This window comes from Bos indicus, chromosome 1 (genome assembly GCF_029378745.1).
Source record: "Bos indicus isolate NIAB-ARS_2022 breed Sahiwal x Tharparkar chromosome 1, NIAB-ARS_B.indTharparkar_mat_pri_1.0, whole genome shotgun sequence".
In the NCBI taxonomy this organism is placed as follows: Eukaryota; Metazoa; Chordata; class Mammalia; order Artiodactyla; family Bovidae; genus Bos; species Bos indicus.
Genome location: NC_091760.1, coordinates 3,614,447 through 3,630,066, shown reverse-complemented (window position 1 = coordinate 3,630,066; position 15,620 = coordinate 3,614,447). Strand labels below are relative to the sequence as shown.

General features: G+C 50.5%; 1 protein-coding gene across 2 annotated transcripts; it reads right to left on the bottom strand.

Moving 5' to 3' along the window:
• Positions 1 to 3,038: 3,038 nt before the first annotated feature.
• Positions 3,039 to 15,173, bottom strand: CFAP298 (cilia and flagella associated protein 298). Of its 2 annotated transcripts, XM_019954601.2 has the most exons (7): positions 14,300 to 15,168; positions 11,855 to 12,022; positions 10,088 to 10,155; positions 6,692 to 6,850; positions 5,253 to 5,384; positions 3,634 to 3,729; positions 3,039 to 3,344 (listed from the first exon to the last, which is right to left on the bottom strand). In XM_019954601.2, the coding sequence occupies exons 1-7, from the start codon at positions 14,436 to 14,438 to the stop codon at positions 3,234 to 3,236; spliced, it is 873 nt and encodes a 290-aa protein (XP_019810160.1). In that variant the 5' UTR covers positions 14,439 to 15,168; the 3' UTR covers positions 3,039 to 3,233. The 2 variants fall into 2 exon arrangements, with proteins under 2 accessions (XP_019810160.1, XP_070641868.1); XM_070785767.1 differs by lacking the exon at positions 5,253 to 5,384 and having other exon boundaries at positions 14,300 to 15,173.
• Between the last annotated feature and the right edge of the window lie 447 nt (positions 15,174 to 15,620).

Here is a 15,620-nt window from a genome sequence, read left to right as displayed (position 1 = left end):
TCCAATACTTTGGCCGATTCATTGGAAAAGACCCCTGATGCTGGGAAAGATTGAAGGAGGGAGGAGAAGGGGACAACAGAGGATGAGATGGTTGGATGGCATCACCGACTCAATGGACATGAGTTTGAGCAAACTCCAGAAGATAGTGGAGGACAGGGAAGCCTGGTGTGCTACAGTCCATGGGGTTGCAAAGACTTAGGCAAGACTTAGTGACTGCCCAACAACAAAACTGCCTAAGATTGTGGCAGCTGATTCCAAGCTTGATGGCACTTTCTTCACAGAGCAGTTGGCAAGGAACTAGGTAATTCTGTGACAGAAATACTGCCTGGGGTTTCAGTTTGCCAGCTGAAGGGGCATGGGGTGGTGTCAAATTTTATTATGAGCATTCCTGGTCTCCTTGAAAGAAGAAACAATCATGTGAGAAGACAAGTTACATAGCATGAGATCACAGACCCAGTCTGGCCCCCAACAGACAGCAGACACTGCGTTTCCTTGATATTGATCCACAGATGTATGGGATTTAAAAATAAAAAGTCACATCAAGACTTAATGCTTAAGCTGATTCATAGACTGCTGTTTGGCAAGATGACTTCCGCTAAGTTGATTTCTTGGGAAGTCCTGGGTGTGGCGCTTGACTCTCTACCCTTGAAGTGAAAATGAAAGTTGCTCAGTCGTGTCCAAACTCTTTGTGACCCCATGAACTATAAAGTCCATGGGATTCTCCAGGCCAGAATACTGGAATGGGTAGCCCATCCCTGAGCTATCAGGGAAGTCCCTCTACCTTTACTAGCGACATGACCAAAAATGACCCATCTGAGGTCACCAGCAGCTTCCTCAGGGGCTGACATGAAGGGAATCAACCTACAGAAGCACAGAGTGAGCCGGGACGGCCCACCTCATTTCCTTATAGACAGATGACCATGAAGGGGTGGCTGCAGTGCTTGTAAGGGGTGACTACTTCAGGAAGGACAGACCTCAGGGTGGGGGTGTGGTGGGGGCTTTCCTGCTGGCCCAGCTGGTAAAGAATCCACCTGCAATGCAGGAGACCCCGCTTCAATGCTTGGGTAGGGAAGATCCACTGGAGAAGGGACAGGCTACCCACTCCAGTATTCTTGAGCTTCCCTTGTGGCTCAGCTGGTAAAGAATCTGCTTGCAATGCAGGAGACCTGGTTCGATCCCTGGGTTGGGAAAATCCCCTGGAGGAGGGAAAAGTTACCCACTCCAGTATTCTGGCCTGGAGAATTCCATGGACAGAGGAGCCTGGTGGGCTACAGTCTGTGGAGTTGCAGAGTTGTACGCAACTGAGTGACTTTCACTTCCACACTTCAGGATGGATAGAGCTCAGGGGGTTATGAGGCAGAGAGGTTATTGTTTGTTTCATGTCAGTATCCAATAAAAGGAGTGTGGTGTGATTTTTTTTTTTAATAGTTTTATTTACGTGCTGGGTCTCCGTAGCTGCTCTGGCTTTTCTCTAGTTGAGGTCCACGGGCTCTAGGGAGCGTGGCCTCCAGCATTTGGGCATGTGAGCCCAGCAGATGCCGCTCCTGGGCTCTAGAGCAACAGGTGAAACGGCTGTGTTCCCTGGGCCCAGTGGTCCTGCAGCACACGGGGCCTCCCGAATCAGGGCTGAACCGTGTCTCCTGCATTGGCGGCAGATTGTTTACCACTGGGCCACCAGGGAAGTGCAGAATTCACAATGACGTGGAAACAGTGATTCTTAAGAAGAGCTACTGTGATCATGTGGCTTAACGTTTATTTGCAAGTCGAGCGTGGCTGTCATGCCTGCACATCAACTAGACATTGATTAGAGCGGGTGCTTCTCAAGTGAAGTCACAGGATCTTACTGCAAACTTTATATCATCTAAGGACACAAGCTCTCCACGGAGACGTTTAAGATCATAATGAATGTTACGCCTAAAAGTAACATTGTTAAGTCAAGTATACTTCAATAAAAATTAAAAGAATGGAAGTCAACAAGAAAACCAATGCAAACTTGATTATACAAAATTTGACAATCAAGAGTAAGGTACAGTCAAGTTACAAGCCACTTTAGAAGATGCAGTCTCAAGAACAGCAGAAATGCGAGTAGGTAGTCAGCTCTGGGAGGAGATGGCAACCCACAAGAGTCTGAGCGAGCCTCGCTGGCGTGTGAAGGGCAGGGGCAGACCTGGCCAGTCCCTGCCTAACACTACGGGACCAGGCCTGGGAACTGAGGGTCCCGGCTCCTGCCTTGGGCTCTAGCACAGCAGTGGGCACAAGGGAGACCAGGGCAGGGAGCATCCGTGTCACTTAGCTCCTCCTCGGAGTGAGCACGATGCCTTTCCTCCTGCTGGGAGAAGAGTCCTCTATGGGCCAAATGAAGCAGGACCAGATGTGTGGGCCGCCCCTGGCGGCACAGCCTGAGAGGTGTCCTTGAGCTGCAGAAGCATCCACACTTGCAGAGATGAGTTGGGAGAATTTAAAACTCAAAAAGGTGAACCAGAAAGCCAGGCGGGATGGCAAGTGAGCCAGGGCATCCTGTGGCTGGATGGCCACCGAGCCAACATGGCTCGCCTTCGGCAGTCTAGGTGCCAAGCTCAACACGCTGGGAGCTGCAGGCTGAGCCCACGGGGACAACCGTCTGTCACCAGGGTCTGTGTTCGGTTTCGGGAAAAGCCCAGAAATGACACAGGGATCTGTCCCGTTTCAAGGCTAGCCTGCTCTGGCCACTCAACTTCCCTCACAGGAGCGGCCTTCACACCTGGAAGACAAGGCCAGCCAGGTTATCATCCGGGGGCTTTGAAGCTGGGAGACTACGGTTAGACCCTCTGACTGATCACGGCCGTCTCTGAAACAAGACTCAGCATCGGGCGGCCTCTAGTGGCCACTGATGGCCAAGTATCACAGTGGACCCGACTCACTGTGGCGGAAAAGGTACCTTCAACATCCTGAGAATGTACAATCAAACAATCAGGGAAGAAAAAGGAAACTATACCTCCAGTATCTAGCCAAAGAAAAGCCTCAAATAGTGGACAGATTATAAAAATAATTTAGCCAGATTCTTTTGAGGATGTGTTTATTACGTTCCAAAACCTTGAATAACTCACTTTTAAAAATTCAAACTGAAAGGAAAACTAGAGATTTCAACAACGTTCACAAAGGGCGCAGCTGTCTTGTTTTAAGCTAGGGTTATTGTCATTTTACCTAAAGAACGGTGAGCTAGTATTTCGGAAGGCTTCGTCAACGGGCAAACTTCATCTGGGTCTCCACTTTATGTCTTTTACTCCATGAAAATGTCTTTTCAAAGCAGTGTTATCTGCCCACGGAGAATTTAAACAGGAGTCGTCATCATTTTCTTCCAGTTTCTAGAAACACATGGGTTTCGCTCAGGAGGGCATTCCAGGGAAGTGTTCTACAGAATCCACGACCAACCTCCCTGCTCCCCGCCTCCCCAGAGAAGCAGGACACCACCAGACTCTAACGCAGAGGGACACTGGCAGGGCCCCCACAGCCTTGGTGAGGCTGCAGCTCAGAAGGTCCCCCCGCCACGTCCTGCAGGACGCATGGCCCCCAGCTGCCCCAGGTGAGGCATCGGGGAGAGGAGTGAACACCCCAAGTGTCCGCTCTGGTGAAAACCCATTGGTCCCACGGTACCTTGAGCTCCTCCTGTCTTCGGTGATAGTACAGCATCAGCTGTTTCTGCTCCTCGCTGCTAATGATGGGCTCTCGAGCTGGAGCTCCCTGGCCCCTCTGAAAAGACGAGGGGACAGCGCGTTGTGGGTGAAGGCCTTCTGTGGCTGACCCCGGAGGCTACAGCTCACGTCTTAGAACTGCCTTTGCTGCTGCGGTTGTTGTTTTGTGCTCCACTGGATCCACTCTTTTTGAGCCCGTGAACTGTAGCCACCAGGCTCCTCTGTCCCTGGGATTCTCCAGGCAAGAATACTGGAGTGGGTTGCCATTTCCTACTCCAGGGATCTTCTTGACCCAGGGATGGAATCCCCTGTCTGTTGGATCTCCTGCACTGGCAGGCAGACTGTTTACCACTCTGCCACCTGGGAAGCCCAAAGCCCGAACTGTTCTTTGTGGATGGCTAAACAAGGCCATGGTGAAGCAGAAACTCCAACACTTTGGGCACCTGATGCAAAGAGCTGACTCACTTGAAAAGACCCTGATGCTGGGAAAGATTGAAGGCGGGAGGAGAAGGGGACGACAGAGGATGAGATGGTTGGATGGCATCACCGACTCAACGGACATGAGCTTGAGTAAACTCCAGGAGTTGGTGATGGACAGGGAGGCCTGGCGTGCTGCCGTCCATGGGGTCACAAGGAGTCAGACACAACTGAGCGACTGAACTGAACTGATCTGAAACAGGTCATGTATCTCTCATCATCCAAAGCAAATCGTCAAGGGAGTCTCACTCTTGCTCTGGGCCCTCACAGTGGAGGCTGGGGAGTGCATGTTGGTTACAGCCATTCCCAAGCCAGCCACTGCAGGTCTAGTGGGGAAGGGGTAGTGATAATCGTGGAGGCCACCCTGTTTCCCCCGAACTTTAGAGAACGGTTTAGGAGAGAGCACAGGACACAGCAACCTGCAGGCACACAGCTCTACACCAGGCCTTTACAGGTCTCCAGCCTTCCGCCTCGTTCACAGACCATCAGCACTCTGAAAAGCTTGAGACCAGTGCTCGGGGCTATATTTTTCATCTCGAGAAACGTTTGAGTTACTTGTAAGCCCTATTTTTAAAGTTAAAATCATCTTGGTACACTCTCCTTTCCCCCCAATTAAAAGGAACTCGAGGACTTCCCCGGTCGTCCAGAGGTTAAGAATCCGCCTGCCAGGGCAGGGGCACAGGTCAACGCCTTGTCTTGGAAGATTCCACACACTGACGAGCAGCTGAGCCCGTATACTGCAAATACCGAGCCTGAGCACCTAGAGCCCTGCTCTGCAACGAGAAGCCCACACAGCACACTGAGGGGCCCCTGCTCAGCCCACCTGGAGAAAGCCCTTGAGCAGCAATGAAGACACCGCCCCGCCAGAAGGAAATAATATATTTTTTAAACTGAGAAAAAACAAACTCCAGATACTGTCAACTGATCTCCCTTTCCTTCCAGTTTTCGTTGCTCCGTATAGAGGACAGTTTTAAGCTTGGACCAAACAGGATTAGAGTGCCTGCATCGGGAGTTTTAAATCTTTCAGGTTTACTGTAAATTTTTACCAGTGTGAAAGTAAGTTAAAAAAAACCAGCCGTGACACATTAAAGTCAAAGCGCTTACATGCTGAATCTTGACGATGATTTTGGTTTTTTCATTCTTCCCCACGTAGTCTGAAAGCTTCTTGGTACGTCTCAGCTCCTTGGCTGCCCACCACAGCTGTGCCTCTGATTCTTTGATGACGTTGAGCCCTGCCTGGGGGCCACGGTTGAGAACGGGCTTTAAGGCTTCCTGGGCATTGGCATGGTCAGTGCCCCTCCCGGTGAGGGACAGGCTTCCGGCGCCCTGCCCTCTCCTCCCCCAGGGAGCACCAGCTTCCCTGCCCACTCACCGCCCTCGCTCACCTGGGCACCTTCCCTGTCAGTCTCCACTCGCGCCCTGACTCGGGTAACTTCCTGCTCTGGGAAGTGGGGGTATCCTATCTCATTGGCACCCTCATCCATGCATGATGTAAGGTCCCTCTGAGATGGATTTTTAGACTACGGCCAGGGAGGAAAACGGGGATCCTGCTGGGTGCTCGAATACAAAAGTCCTCGGCTCACGACAATTTCATCTGTGACTTACTGACCATGTGATGGTGTGAAAGGGATACACATTCAGTAGAAACCATACTTCAAATTTTGAATTTTCATCTCTTCTTGGCCTAGTGATAAGAGTGTGATATCTTCTTGGGATGCTGGGCCGTGGCAGTGAGCTTATGATCACCAGAGTAGTCAACCGATACACTGACAACCATTCTGTACCAGACAACAGTTCTGTTTTTCACTTTCGGCACAGTATTTAGTAAATCACATTATAAAATAGGCTCTGTGCTGGATGATTTTTTTCTAACTGTTGGCTAATGTAAGTATTCTGGAGCACATTTCAGGCAGGCGAGGCTAAGCTATGATATTGAGGGCACTAAATGCATTTTCAATTTATTAATCTAATATTTCCAACTTACGTTAGGCTTGTTGGGACACAGCCCATCATAAGCTGAGGAGGACCTATGTGGGTATAACGGGGCTGTCAGTTTGCTTCTGCATCCCCCTCCTATGTAAGATGGCTCAGAGGAAAAGATACTGCCCCACAGGGTAAGGAATAAATGAGAAAAATGAGCAAAAGTGGATCATAAAGCTAAGAAAATATTCAGGAGCAAGAGGGAAGGCTAGAACACAAAACTCTATCAATGGGACCAAGACATCTGGCAGAAACAGGCAAAAATGAGGTTCCTGGCTTCCCAGTGCTTCCCATTTCCCAAAGCAAACGGGAAAAGTTCTCAGCTCCTCCCTCCTCTGCCGCTCCTGTGTGTGTGCGCCAAGCCCTCAACCAGGAGCAGATCTCTGCGGTCCTCCCCTGAATTCACAACCCTGCTCTGAAGCCGAGCCTAGCAAGATAGAAAGCTGTGTATGAAGCAAAAACTACATCAGGATAAATATGAGGTCAAATATGAGCGGCTTCTGCCCTGGGGCAGGGGTAGGCATGAACTCACATTATAGAGACCCCAAGAGCCACCCACATACCTGAGTCCCTGACAAATCTTCTTTATTTTCAAATTCCATCCGGATGGGATCGTACGGCGGCAGCCCCATGGGATAAACTATCATCACGGCACCTCGAAGCTGGTCCAAGGCGTCATTCACCATCTCCATGGTCATGCAGACATTGGCTTCTACTTGTTTCTGAAAGTGGTTGCGGGCACTGTTATCTATGATGTGGCCAATCAACTCAACAGATGTCAATCAGGTTCTTGTACAAGACCCACGCCAGCAAACAGAATCAGGTGGTGTTGCTACCCAAGTGATTCTGATCTGTCTGTGGGGCTGAGCCACAGCCACCATAGCCTCGGTGATAACGCAGAATATGAGCGGCATTGAGGGGGTGAAGTGCAGAGAACAGGGCAAGAATCCCAGGATCTTAGCTTCCCAACCAGGGATCGAACCCATGCCCCCTGCAGGGGAAGCGCAGAGTCTTTTTTTTTTGGTTTGTTTTTGGAAGCGCAGAGTCTTAACCACAGGACTGCCAGGGAAGTCTGGTCGGGGACCTCATGCTTTAGCATGGTGTCTGTGCGAGCGCTGGATAGTCAGTGTTAGAGCCGAACTGAACTGCAGGCCCCCTAAGCTGACGTCTGAACACAAAGACTATCAGGGGGACTGTAAATAAAGTGGTAACTGTGGAAACGAGGGGAGCAGTTGGGATTCAAGAGGCATCGTGGGAGTGGGTGGTATGGGACCAGACAAAGCATTCGGGTGACAGAGAGGCAGTGACGAAGGGAACCCTGATACACTGGCGGCTGTGTTAATAGAAATGAAAAGTCTGCAAGAAGGGCCAGCTCCCGGCTACAGAACACACGGCAGAGGAATCCATGAGTTTAGCCCTAGAAAACTTGAGTTTGAAGGGCTGGATGGACTTCCAGGTGAAAGAAACCCAGGTTGCAAGTAAACAAGGGTGCTGGGGTACAGGACAGAGACTGGAGAATTATCTGTAGAGAGTGGAAGCTGGTATTTGGCAGAGAAGATAAAATGACAAGGAAGAAAGAACAGAAAGAGAAGAGAGCTGATGCTAACACACTTGGTGAAACACTGGATTTAAGCAGCAAGATGAAGAGAAAACAGCAACCAGAAGCTGCGAGGGAGCCAGGACAGAGGAGACCCGTGGACGTGGTGCAAAGTCAGGCATGACTCAGGAGTCAGATGGGAGAGGCTTCTGGATTTGCAGCTTGGGGGCCACTGGGGGCACCAAGGTAGTCATGTCTGTTGGGGGAAAGAAAACAGCGGCCAGGTTCTCAGAAACCCGGGAGGATCGGGCCTGAGGTTCTGGGGGCCTCTCTTGCCTTACCTACTCCCAGGATGGCTTATGAAATTGTTTCCAAGTCAGAAACCCCCATCACATGTATCGGGCCTCCCCAGGAGGGGCCCAGGCCCACAGGCGGTGTGAGGGTCCACCAGCCCCGGGGTCACCCGAGGGCAGTGGTCCCGACCACAGGACGCCACCCCCCACCAATATGCCCAGACAGGGGCACCAGGGGGTCACTTTCCACAAAAGCTCCACTGATACCAAGGGCAGTGGTCCTGACCAGGTGCCACGGCAGGGGACAGGCAAAGCCAAGGTGCCGCCTCAGGGTGACAGATGCCCTGCGCTCCTGGGCTCCCGCTCTCGGCTGAGGCTGGGTCCCGGGGAGGAGTGCACAGATGTCACTGCCCACCCTCAAGGGGCCCCAGCTTGGATGCCCCACCACCTTCCACATTCCCCCGGAGGAACCTAAGTGATGGAGGCAGAGGCTCGGGGCCCAGGGGCTGGACGGTGGGCCTGCTGGGATCTGAGCACCCACCTACCTGCCGCGTGTTCTGACCCACGGGGCTAGCTGCCCCCCACGTGGCAGGTCTGGGGAGGTGGGAGCCAGGCCGGGTACATGTGGGGGCAGCGCGGAAGGGCCCTGGGTGAGAATCGAGCCCTGGCCCCACAAGCTCTGCCACTTTGGGCAAACTGCTGCAGAAAAGCGACTGGAAGGCCTGTGAAAGCTGTCTCTAAACTATGAAATGACAACATAAAAATACACACAGGCAAAGGAAATAAGTGACATAAACGCATAGGAAGGATTTCCACAGAAGGAGGCATTGGGGAGTGGAGTGGGCAGAGCAGGGCCCAGGCCACTGCTCTCCTATCTGTTCTGGGATGGGCCAACTTGACTACATGTTACTAGTTGTTATCTATCCTTCTGGGCTTCCCTGGTGGCTCAGACGGTAAACAGTCTGCCTGCAATGCGGGAGACCCAGGTTCGATCTCTGGGTTGGAAAGATCCCTGGGAGAAGGAAATGGCAACCCACTTCAGCATTCTTGCCTGGAGAATCCCATGGATAGAGGAGCCTGTAGGCAAGCTACAGCTCAGGGGGTCACAAAGATTTGGACATGACTGAGCGACTTTCACATTCATCCTTTTAAAAAAAAAGTCTCTGCAGCCAAATGCATTTTGTAAACCCTGGGTCGAACCGAAGCCTTTCCTATATTGACAGGCAGAAAAGCATGCTCCCCTGAATCACTTGAAGGATTCGCTGGCTTAGGAATCACAATGATATCCAGAGCACTAGGCAGAACAGGAGAAGCAGCAGTTATCCAGGAATACGACCCTGGCTAACCGGGTGGAGGGAGGGTGGGGCAACGATCATCAGCAACACGTAAATAAAAGCCACTCAATTCCTGAAAAATCCTTAAATTACTGTCCTCCAGACTCACAGCCTATGCCTGTCAACAGTCTGACTTATGTTTCTCCTTCAGTGAAGTATTTTGTGTGTAAGTACTTCAGATAATTACAAAGAGCTAACTCATAATACACACGTGTTGTGTCAATCAGATCCTGCAGATCCAGTGAGCGGCCACAAGGTTCGCATCTGCCCTATTCGTCTTTCTTTAGTTCTTAACGGACTACGACCCATAAAATAGATAAGCAGCAAGGATTTACTGAATAGCACGTGGACTTATATTCGGTATCTTGTAATAACTTATAATAACTTATAATCGGGTGGTGTACCTGAGAGTAACACAACATGGTAAATCAACTACAGCTCAACAAGAAGGAAAAAAAAGCATATGAGCACCAATTCATGTTTGAACTACATTTACACAAGCCAATAACCATTTTTGTCTGACCTGAAGAAACTGAGAGGATTGCGGGAAAGAAAGGGAAAGAAAAAAACAAGCTAAGGCCCACTCTAAACATGTTTGTTTCCTTTGCCTCTGGAAGGAAGGGTCAGGGGGCGGGGGGCCGGTGCGGTGGGAGAGGAGGAGAGAGACAGACAGAAAGAGAAACAGAGAGAAAAAGAAAGAATGAAAAAAAGCTGGCTGGCAGATAACTCTGGAAGCCATTAACTGGAATTTGTATTTCAAAAGACAAGTTTTAGAATATCATTTAAAAAGCTAACCTTAGATATTATTGCTTTGGCTTCTTCTATAGTCTTCTTTATAACTTGCTTCATTTTTTCATTTGGAGCTAAAAATAAAAAAAGGGAAGGGGGAGAGAAACAGCCATCTTTAGGATTCTTCGTAACCCCTTCTGTCTGAGTCGGGAGGAAGTGAGATGAGAGAAAGTACAAGAATGGATCCAGGCAAAGGACATAGGAAAGCTGGACGTCAGAAGTTAGTTATTAGTTAGATCTCTCAAACTTGATACCCTTAATAAATAACACTGGTACTTAGTCATTGAAAATACTAGAAATACAAAACTGTACTAAAACAAAGTGATTAACACAATCTTGATTTAAAGATGAATAATGAACTGGTAATGTTCTGTTAACTGTTTTTACAAGTACCATGATTTATTTCTTTGATGCAATTTCAGCTAAAAAGCAAAAAAAAAAAAAAATCTCTCCAAATTGAGAATGGATTTAGGTATGAAAAGATGTGGAAGACAACCATTATTATTTTCTAGGTTAAAGTTCAAAATAAATACCATTAATAGAAATTCCTATTATCCTCAGTATTAATTTTTTTTTCTGAGTATGCAAAGGCTTTCTTTTGCATGGACACTTTCTTTCTTTTGCTTTTAAGAGTGTTTTAAGGGTATAATAGGTACTTAAGTGTTTGTTAACTGATCAATTATAATCTTTTAAAGGGAGCTTTTTATGCAGGTTAAAAAGGATATGGTATCAAAATAGGTTACCATCCCTTTTCCCCTCCAATCCCACACGAACAACCATATACTAAAAGGAGACTAATTTCTTCAGTTCTGCCTGTCCTAAACTGCTTTGTACGAGAGCGGCCTGTCCTCAATTCAAGTGGAGACCACTGGGCTGACATTTATTTCCTCTTTCCACACACAATCGCTAAATAAATTCTGATGTACAAACTGTAACAAAACATGCCCTGTGATATATTTTCAATGATTATCCCCTCAGACTATTAGATTGAACGATATGAAAATGCCAATTTTCAATTATTTGTTGCCTATAAAGTTGGTAATTTCTTGTGGTTCATCTACTACATTTAAAAGCTAGCTGAAACTTAGTAAGAGCAAGAAGACAGATGCCTTCTTTTCCATCTAATTCATCCTGGATTAGTGTTTTGCTGCTTCTGCTAAGTTGCTTCAGTCGTGTCTGACTCTGTGCGACCCCATAGACGGCAGCCCACCAGGCTCCCCCGTCCCTGGGATTCTCCAGGCAAGAACACTGGAGTGGGTTGCCATTTCCTTCTCCAATGCATGAAAGTGAAAAGTGAAAGTGAAGTCGCTGACTCTTTGCGACCCCATGGACTGCAGCCTACCAGGCTCCTCCATCCATGGGGTTTTCCAGGCAAGAGTACTTGAGTGGGGTGCCATCGCTTTCTCCGAGCGTTTTGCTATAAGGAGTTAATATGGGCTTTCCTGGTGACTCAGACACTAACGAATCTGCCTGCAATACAGGAAACCCAGGGTTCAATCCCTGGGTCAGGAAGATCCCCTGGAGAAGAAAATGGCAACCCACTCCAGTATTCTTGCCTGGAGAATCCCATGGACAGAGGAACCTGGCAGGCTACAGTCCATGGGGTCCCAAAAGAGTTCAACACAACTTAGCAACTAAATAACAACAAGGAATTATATGGTACAGTTTTTGTCATTTTGAATAGAAATACTGAGGTCAGTTTTTTAACTTGAAGACTTTTTCACACTGATTGTTATATTCAGGCATGTGCAGAGAAGAAAAATGCTGGATTACCTTGTCCATTCCTCCGTCCAATGTCATCTTTTTTAAATACTGAGCCTCCACTAGGGATACACTTTTCACCCCATTCATCCTTTAATTTCAATTCTTCAATCTGTTCATCAGTCAGTCCTTGCATATTAGGAGGCAGAAATACACCATGTTCTGCTAATTCTTCCATTTCTTAAAAACAAGAGGAAATTAGACAATATGCATCACAGTCATTATTATAACACCTTACACTTCACTGGAATGGAAACTTCCTAGAGGTCAGGGGCCCGTTGGCTATTTTATTTAGCAGACACTTAGATGTCACTTGCTATGGCATACCTGTCCCTGACCTCTGACAAATGCGCACCGATGCATCCTAGATCAACAGAAGCAGAGTCTGGGGGCTCACCCACCGGAAACAGGCTGCAGTTTCTGTGCGCCAATCCTCTGTGCTATGTTATACCTCCTGGCATTCAGGAGGCATAAATTGAAATTCACTGAGAAGTTGAATACATACCCAACCCAAGGACTGAACCCAGGTTTCCTGCATTGCAGGCGGATGGTTTACCATCTGACCTACTAGGAAAAGAATCCGCCTGCCAGATGTGTGTTGGATCCCTGAGTTGGGAAGATTTCCCTGGAAGAAATGGCACCCGACTCCAGTATTCTTGCCTGGAAAATTCCATAGGCAGAGGAGCCTGGCAGGCTACAGTCCATGGGGATGCAAAGAGTCAGACACGACTGAACAGGTAGCACAGATTAAATGAATGGGTTTCCCATTCACTAATGAGACTCTGAACAATCAGCACCACATTTCAATTGATAATTTCACAGAAAAAGAAGCTGAGGCCCTTTCCCCTCCAGATGCTTTGATTTTAAAATAACACTTAATTGAGCTTGGTCTGGAGTAGGTAAATTTTACTAAGAAACGATACATATGACCCACAAATGAGTTCTTAAGGAATGGATAGTTTATGATCCTTAAGGAGTACTCTATGGTACAAAAATCAAACAATCACATCGTGGATCACATCTGGACTAACACACTGTCAAGTACTGTGCTGCCTAAGGCAACAGTTAGGAGCTTCAGGAGGCTCTGAGTGCTAACTCCTTTCAGTCCTGTCCGACTCTTTGCGACCCCATGGACTGTAGCCCATCAGGCATCCTCTGTCCATGGGATTCTCCAGGGAAGATTACTGGAGTAGGTTGCCATGTCCTCCTCCAGGGCTCTTTCCAACTCAGGGACTGAACCCTGTGGCTTTTAAGTCTTCTGCATTGGCAGGCACATTACCGCTAGAATTTACATTTAAATGAATTGAAATAAAGAATGCAGTGTCTTGGCGGTGTTCAACAGCCACCTGTGATACCGGCCACCCACTCCAGTGTATTCTTGCCTGGAGAATCCCGTGGACAGACCACGGAGTCGCAAACAGTCGGACACGACTTACAGCAACTACCACTGCTAGACGGCACCGCCAGGGAACATCTCCGCGCGGTGGAAAGTTGCATTGGCCGTCACGGCTCCGGGGTTGGGGGTGGGGGGGGTGGGGGATGGGCGGGGGGCAGTGACCAAAACACTGTAACATGAGGATCAGGCTGTTTCCGAGAGCAGGGAACACGGAGGGAGGCAAGAACGCCGAGTCTCTCTCGCCCTTGAAAACCATCCCAAAGCTGGGTGGCTCTCCCACCCGCCCCAAACCCCCCCGGAGACTGCTCTATCTTCAAAGTCTCAAAAGAGAACACTCTTAAAAATCGGCCCGGGGATCGTCCCACCTCTCACACTTGCGGAGATCCCCTACACCTGCTCTGGGGTCCAGGCTCTCGGCTCTCTCCTGTGCCACCTCCCGTCTCCCCCCTCCCCCCTCCTCGGTTTCGGGACTTAGGTCGGTTTGTTTTGCTTAGAGGCCCAATCCCGACTCCCCAGGCCGTGGAACGGCCCGTCCCGTCTGCTCCGAGCACCCTTCCACGCGGTGCAGTCAGTTCAGTCGCTCAGTTGTGTCTAACTCTTTGCGACCCCATGGACTGCAGCACGCTAGGCTTCCCTGTCCATCACCAACTCCCGGAGTTTACGCAAACTCATCTCCACTGAGTCGGTGATGCCATCCAACCATCTCATCCTCTGTCATCCCCTTCTCCTCCCGCCTTCAATCTTTCATCAGGGTCTTTTCCAGTGAGTCAGTTCTTTGTATCAGGTAGTAATGGAGTTTCAGCTTCAGCATCAGTCCTTCCACTGAATATTCTGGACTGATTTCCCACGCGGTGCAGTCGCTCCTGGAAGCATCTCTGGGGAAACCCGTGGTCCCCATCTCAAGCCCGGCAGCTGCGCGTCTTCGCAAAGTCTTCACTGGCCTGACCCTCGGTCGCCCCTAGTCGGCCCGAGTAGGCCTGGCGGGTCCCGCCCAACTTCACCCCGTCCCCGCGGGCCCGGTTCTCTCCTCCCGTCCCAGGCCCCAAGCCGCCGGGCCGCACCTGACCAGATGCGCTGCGCCTTGAGCCGCGCGTTGTAGACCCGGGCCACCTGCGCCGTGAGTTCCTCCAGCTCCGAGCTCCCCGGCGCCTGCAGCAGGAACTGGCTCTCGTCGCCCCGCTTCACGTGCAGCAGAACCATGGTGGTTGCGGGAGCCCCGCCGGAAGGCCCGGGACAAGCGGCCTGAGGTCACCCACCCCCGCGGGCGGACAGCGAAGATCACCGACCAACGGTTGCCGGGAGGCCGGAACCCCGGGTTCGAGCGTTCGCGGTGCTGGGACTGGGCAGGGGAACTGGGGGAAACGGCTCGGCTCCCGGAAGTGGCTGTTGCCAGGAGCAACAGAGAAACACGATCTGGGAGCGGGGAGAGGGAGGGGACTAGGGGGAAACAGTACCCGCTCTCAGAAGTGCCTGCTGCCAGGAGCAACAGAGAAACGCGATCTGAGGGCGGGGGTTGGGGCCCACGGCTCAAGGGCAGACCCTGAGGCTGGGGAAGCTACGGTGCGCGGGGACCCGGGCCTCCCTCCACTACCGGGACAGTAGGTGCAGCCGAGCAAAGGCTCCCGGACCGGCCCCCGCACCGCCTGAGCTGACTTCGCCGAGACCCCGCTCCCGGAAGTGGCTGTTGCCGTGGCAACCCTCAAACCGACCAGCTGGCTGAGGGGAGTTCTGGCCGCTGGGTCGGCTCGCCGGGGGCCCGAGATTCCATCCAGGGAGTTGGGAGGGGAGGCGCAGGGAGGTTGCTCGACCGGGAATGGGAAGGGGTGGCGGGCACCCAGAGACGCCAAGCCCCCACAGCAGTGTTCCCACCGTCGCTCGAGGCCTCGCCAGCCTTTCCGCCTTCCGCAGTCTCCACTTCCGGAAACGCCTCCGGCTGCTTCCGGTCTGGAGCGCTGAGGAGAGAGGCCGTGACGCACGGCTGAGGAGAGACCGTCGGCTGTTGGTTCTTTGGTCTTCAGGACTGAGGAATCGGGGAACGTGCCCGTACTTCTCCATGCGGGGTGATTCGGATGCCCAAGTCTAGTGTATCTGGCGCGGCTGACGCCGGAATGACGCTCCCCAAACTGTCGTCATTCACTGTCCAGCAAAATTCTTATTAAAGGCAGTCGTGGGCGGCGCTGTTTATTCCCAAACAGGGCGGCAGGTCCAGGGTCACTGCTCTCACGGAGCTTATAATCAATGTAAGTGACAACAAGAAAGCAAACATAAACGGATAAGGCAGATTTTAAAAAGTAAAAAAACAAACAGGGTGATGGACTTTTTAGATAGGATGGTCAAGGAATGTCTTAAAGGGATGGGTAACATTTGCACTGAGTCCTTGCT

What these genes read in the sequence shown, in the direction of transcription:
- CFAP298 (XM_019954601.2), bottom strand. Translation starts at nt 14,438, where the DNA reads ATGGTTCTGCTGCACGTGAAGCGGGGCGACGAGAGCCAGTTCCTGCTG. An exon ending in GGCGCAGCGCATCTGGTCAG is followed by an intron (nt 12,023 to 14,299) that starts GTGCGGCCCGGC and finishes CTTGTTTTTAAG; the next exon opens with AAATGGAAGAATTAGCAGAA. An exon ending in CCAAAGCAATAATATCTAAG is followed by an intron (nt 6,851 to 10,087) that starts GTTAGCTTTTTA and finishes AACCACTTTCAG; the next exon opens with AAACAAGTAGAAGCCAATGT.